This window comes from Entelurus aequoreus, linkage group LG21 (genome assembly GCF_033978785.1).
Source record: "Entelurus aequoreus isolate RoL-2023_Sb linkage group LG21, RoL_Eaeq_v1.1, whole genome shotgun sequence".
In the NCBI taxonomy this organism is placed as follows: Eukaryota; Metazoa; Chordata; class Actinopteri; order Syngnathiformes; family Syngnathidae; genus Entelurus; species Entelurus aequoreus.
This window is the reverse complement of record NC_084751.1, coordinates 5,731,191-5,735,036: the sequence shown is the minus strand read 5'-3', so window position 1 is coordinate 5,735,036 and position 3,846 is coordinate 5,731,191. Positions and strand designations below refer to the sequence as shown.

General features: G+C 53.0%; 1 protein-coding gene across 1 annotated transcript; it reads left to right on the top strand.

Moving 5' to 3' along the window:
* The first annotated feature begins 302 nt into the window (after positions 1-302).
* Positions 303-2,034, top strand: LOC133638982 (gamma-tubulin complex component 2-like). The gene is made up of 4 exons (XM_062032035.1): positions 303-1,103; positions 1,157-1,285; positions 1,344-1,508; positions 1,579-2,034. The coding sequence occupies exons 1-4, from the start codon at positions 954-956 to the stop codon at positions 2,032-2,034; spliced, it is 900 nt and encodes a 299-aa protein (XP_061888019.1). The 5' UTR covers positions 303-953.
* Positions 2,035-3,846: the final 1,812 nt, after the last annotated feature.

Here is a 3,846-nt window from a genome sequence, read left to right as displayed (position 1 = left end):
GACACTCCAATTATTCAAGTTTTTTTTTGGAAAATCGCAGCACATGCACAAAATATACTTTGCATAGAAAAATGTATCAATGATTCATTAAGAGCCTATATTAAAAAGATATCATTATTATAAAAGACTTACGGTCCGCAGCTAAAATGAATAATAAATATAACAAATAATAATAATAATAATGTCTGCCTCGTGGCCTGAAATACAGACTACAAGAAATAATGAAACATTCCAATGAATTGGACATATTTAATAAATACATCTTCTTCCTCCTCGTGAGGATCGGACCTGTGACACTTTCACCAGATTATATTGGGTGTTTGATCCAGATGTTGGATCCAGATGTTCCCATAAAGACCGCATGAATCTATCTGTGCGTGACAAGTACAAGAGCGCTTCTAGGTGCAATGACCAGCATGCGCCGCTAGAGGGAAGCAGAAAGACTTTTCCACAGAGAGGGTCAAATGGGGTTTTTTATATTGCTGAACTTGTTGTCAATGATCGACGTGTTTGTAGTCCTTGAAATGTTGAATAATAATGACCCCAAGAAGGGACAAGTGGTAGAAAATGGAGCCAAAGGAGTTTCGTGTTCAGACTTGTAGTACAACGTTTCACCTGCGGCGGCAGTGTCGTCCACACACATTTAGGCGCAGAAGAAGAGTTGGGCGGCAGTGTCGTCCACACACATTCAGGCGTAGAAGAAGAGTTGGGCGGCAGTGTCGTCCACACACATTCAGGCGTAGAAGAAGAGTTGGAAAAAGGCGCCTTGAAAGTAGCACAATGGAGGTGAATAGAAGCTTCTCGAAGGTTGCTGACGTTTGAAAGAAAGAAGCTTCTCGAAGGTTGCTGACGTTGGAAAGAAAGAAGCTTCTCGAAGGTTGCTGACGTTGGAAAGAGAGACGCTTGTCTGCTGGTGCGTGTGTCGCTGAAGTGAGAGTTTGTCTGTGTTCGCCATGAGTGAGTTCCGCATCCATCACGACGTCAACGAGCTTCTGAAGCTGCTTCAGGTGCGACGCGGCGACGGCGCTGAAGGTTACATCGAGCGGCTGCAGAAGCACAGGACGCCTTACGTCACCACCACAGTCTCCGCCCACAGCGCCAAGGTGAGCACGTGACCGCAGGTGAAGCGTGACGTCACCGCGAGCTTTCTCCCCAGGTGAAACTGGCGGAGTTCTCCAAGACGCCAGAAGACTTCCTGAAGAAGTACGAGGAGCTGAAGTCCAAGAACGTGCGCTACCTGGACCCGCTGGTCTACCTGCTGTCCAGACTGTGTGAGGACCAGGAGGTGAGTAGGCCACGCCCCCACGTAGTGGCGCCCCACTAAGCGTCCTCTTGTGGCGCAGACCCTCCAGTGTTTGCAGCACTATGCCAGAGAGCGCGAGGAGGCCTGCGCCGTCGCCATGACGACCACCGCCGCCGCGCCCGCCGTCTCCAAGATGTCCATGCAGGAGCTGGACGAGCTGAGGAAGAAGCTGGGCAACGTGACGGCGGCGTCCAGCGCTCCCATGGTGAGAAGTGACATCTGACTCCGCCCCCTCCGCCCAGCCTCTTTCCTCCTGTCCTGTGATTGGTCCGCAGTCGGCCGAGGTCGCCAGGAAGATGCTGCGGGAAAAACACAGCAAGAAGAATCCTGGTCAGCTCAGTCCCGTCTTCCCCGCCTGGCTCTACGACAGACACGCCCTTCTGGGCGACTTCATCGCCAGCCCCGCCCCCTCCACACTTACGCCCACCTCTCTGGGTGAGTGTGTGTGTGTGTGTGTGTGTGTGTGTGTGTGTGTGTGTGTGTGTGTGTGTGTGTGTGTGTCTTCCCCGCCTGGCTCTACGACAGACACGCCCTTCTGGGCGACTTCATCGCCAGCCCCGCCCCCTCCACACTTACGCCCACCTCTCTGGGTGAGTGTGTGTGTGTGTGTGTGTGTGTGTGTGTGTGTGTGTGTGTGTCTTCCCCGCCTGGCTCTACGACAGACACGCCCTTCTGGGCGACTTCATCGCCAGCCCCGCCCCTTCCACTCATATGCCCACCTCTCTGGGTGAGTGTGTGTGTGTGTGTGTGTGTGTGTCTTCCCCGCCTGGCTCTACGACAGACACGCCCTTCTGGGCGACTTCATCGCCAGCCCCGCCCCCTCCACACTTACGCCCACCTCTCTGGGTGAGTGTGTGTGTGTGTGTGTGTGTGTGTGTGTGTGTCTTCCCCGCCTGGCTCTACGACAGACACGCCCTTCTGGGCGACTTCATCGCCAGCCCCGCCCCCTCCACACTTACGCCCACCTCTCTGGGTGAGTGTGTGTGTGTGTGTGTGTGTGTGTGTGTGTGTGTGTGTGTGTCTTCCCCGCCTGGCTCTACGACAGACACGCCCTTCTGGGCGACTTCATCGCCAGCCCCGCCCCTTCCACTCATATGCCCACCTCTCTGGGTGAGTGTGTGTGTGTGTGTGTGTGTGTGTCTTCCCCGCCTGGCTCTACGACAGACACGCCCTTCTGGGCGACTTCATCGCCAGCCCCGCCCCTTCCACTCATATGCCCACCTCTCTGGGTGAGTGTGTGTGTGTGTGTGTGTGTGTGTGTGTGTGTCTTCCCCGCCTGGCTCTACGACAGACACGCCCTTCTGGGCGACTTCATCGCCAGCCCCGCCCCCTCCACACTTACGCCCACCTCTCTGGGTGAGTGTGTGTGTGTGTCTGTGTGTGTGTGTGTGTGTGTGTCTTCCCCGCCTGGCTCTACGACAGACACGCCCTTCTGGGCGACTTCATCGCCAGCCCCGCCCCCTCCACACTTACGCCCACCTCTCTGGGTGAGTGTGTGTGTGTGTCTGTGTGTGTGTGTGTGTGTCTGTGTGTGTGTGTGTCTTCCCCGCCTGGCTCTACGACAGACACGCCCTTCTGGGCGACTTCATCGCCAGCCCCGCCCCTTCCACACATACGCCCGCCTCTCTGTGTGTGTGTGTGTGTGTGCGCATGTGTTTGCGTGCGTGCGTGTGTGTGTGCGTGTGTGTGTGAGTGTGTGTGTGTGTGTGTGTGTGTTCTTTTCTCCAACTAGTCAACAAGATGTTTAAAGTCCTCCTGAAAGCCACTACTAGCGACCACGCAGTCTGATAGTTGATATATCAATGATGACATCTTAACATTGCAACACATGCCAATACGGCCGGGTTAACTTATAAAGTGACATTTAAAACTTCCCGGGAAATATCCGGCTGAAACATCGCGGTATGATGACGTATGCGCGTGACGAAGTCCGAGTAACGGAAGTTATGGTACCCCATTGAATACAATACAAAAATCTCTGTTTTCATTTCATAATTCCACAGTATTCTGGACATCTTTTGCAATTTTTTTAATGAACAATGAAGGCTGCAAAGAAGAAAGTTGTAGGTGGGATCGGTGTATTAGCAGCGGACTACAGCAACACAACCAGGAGGACTTTGTTGGAGCGCTAGCCGCCGACCTCACCTTGACTTCCTACGTCTCCGGGCCGCCAAACGCATCAGGTGAAGTCCTTTGTCCTTCTGCCGATCGCTGGAACGCAGGTGAGCACGGGTGTTGTTGAGCAAATGAGGGCTGGCTGGCGTAGGTGGAGAGCTAATGTTTTTAGCATAGCTCTGTGCAGTCCGGTTGCTAAGTTAGCTTCAATGGCGTTGTTAGCACAGCATTGTTAACCTTCGCCAGCCTGGAAAGCATTAACCGTGTATTTACATGTCCACGGTTTAATAGTATTGTTGATTTTCTATCTATCCTTCCAGTCAGGGGTTTATTTCTTTTGTTTCTATATGCAGTTAAAGCACGATGCTATCACGTTAGCTCGTAGCTAAAGCATTTCGCCGATGTATTGTCGTGGAGATAAAAGGCAC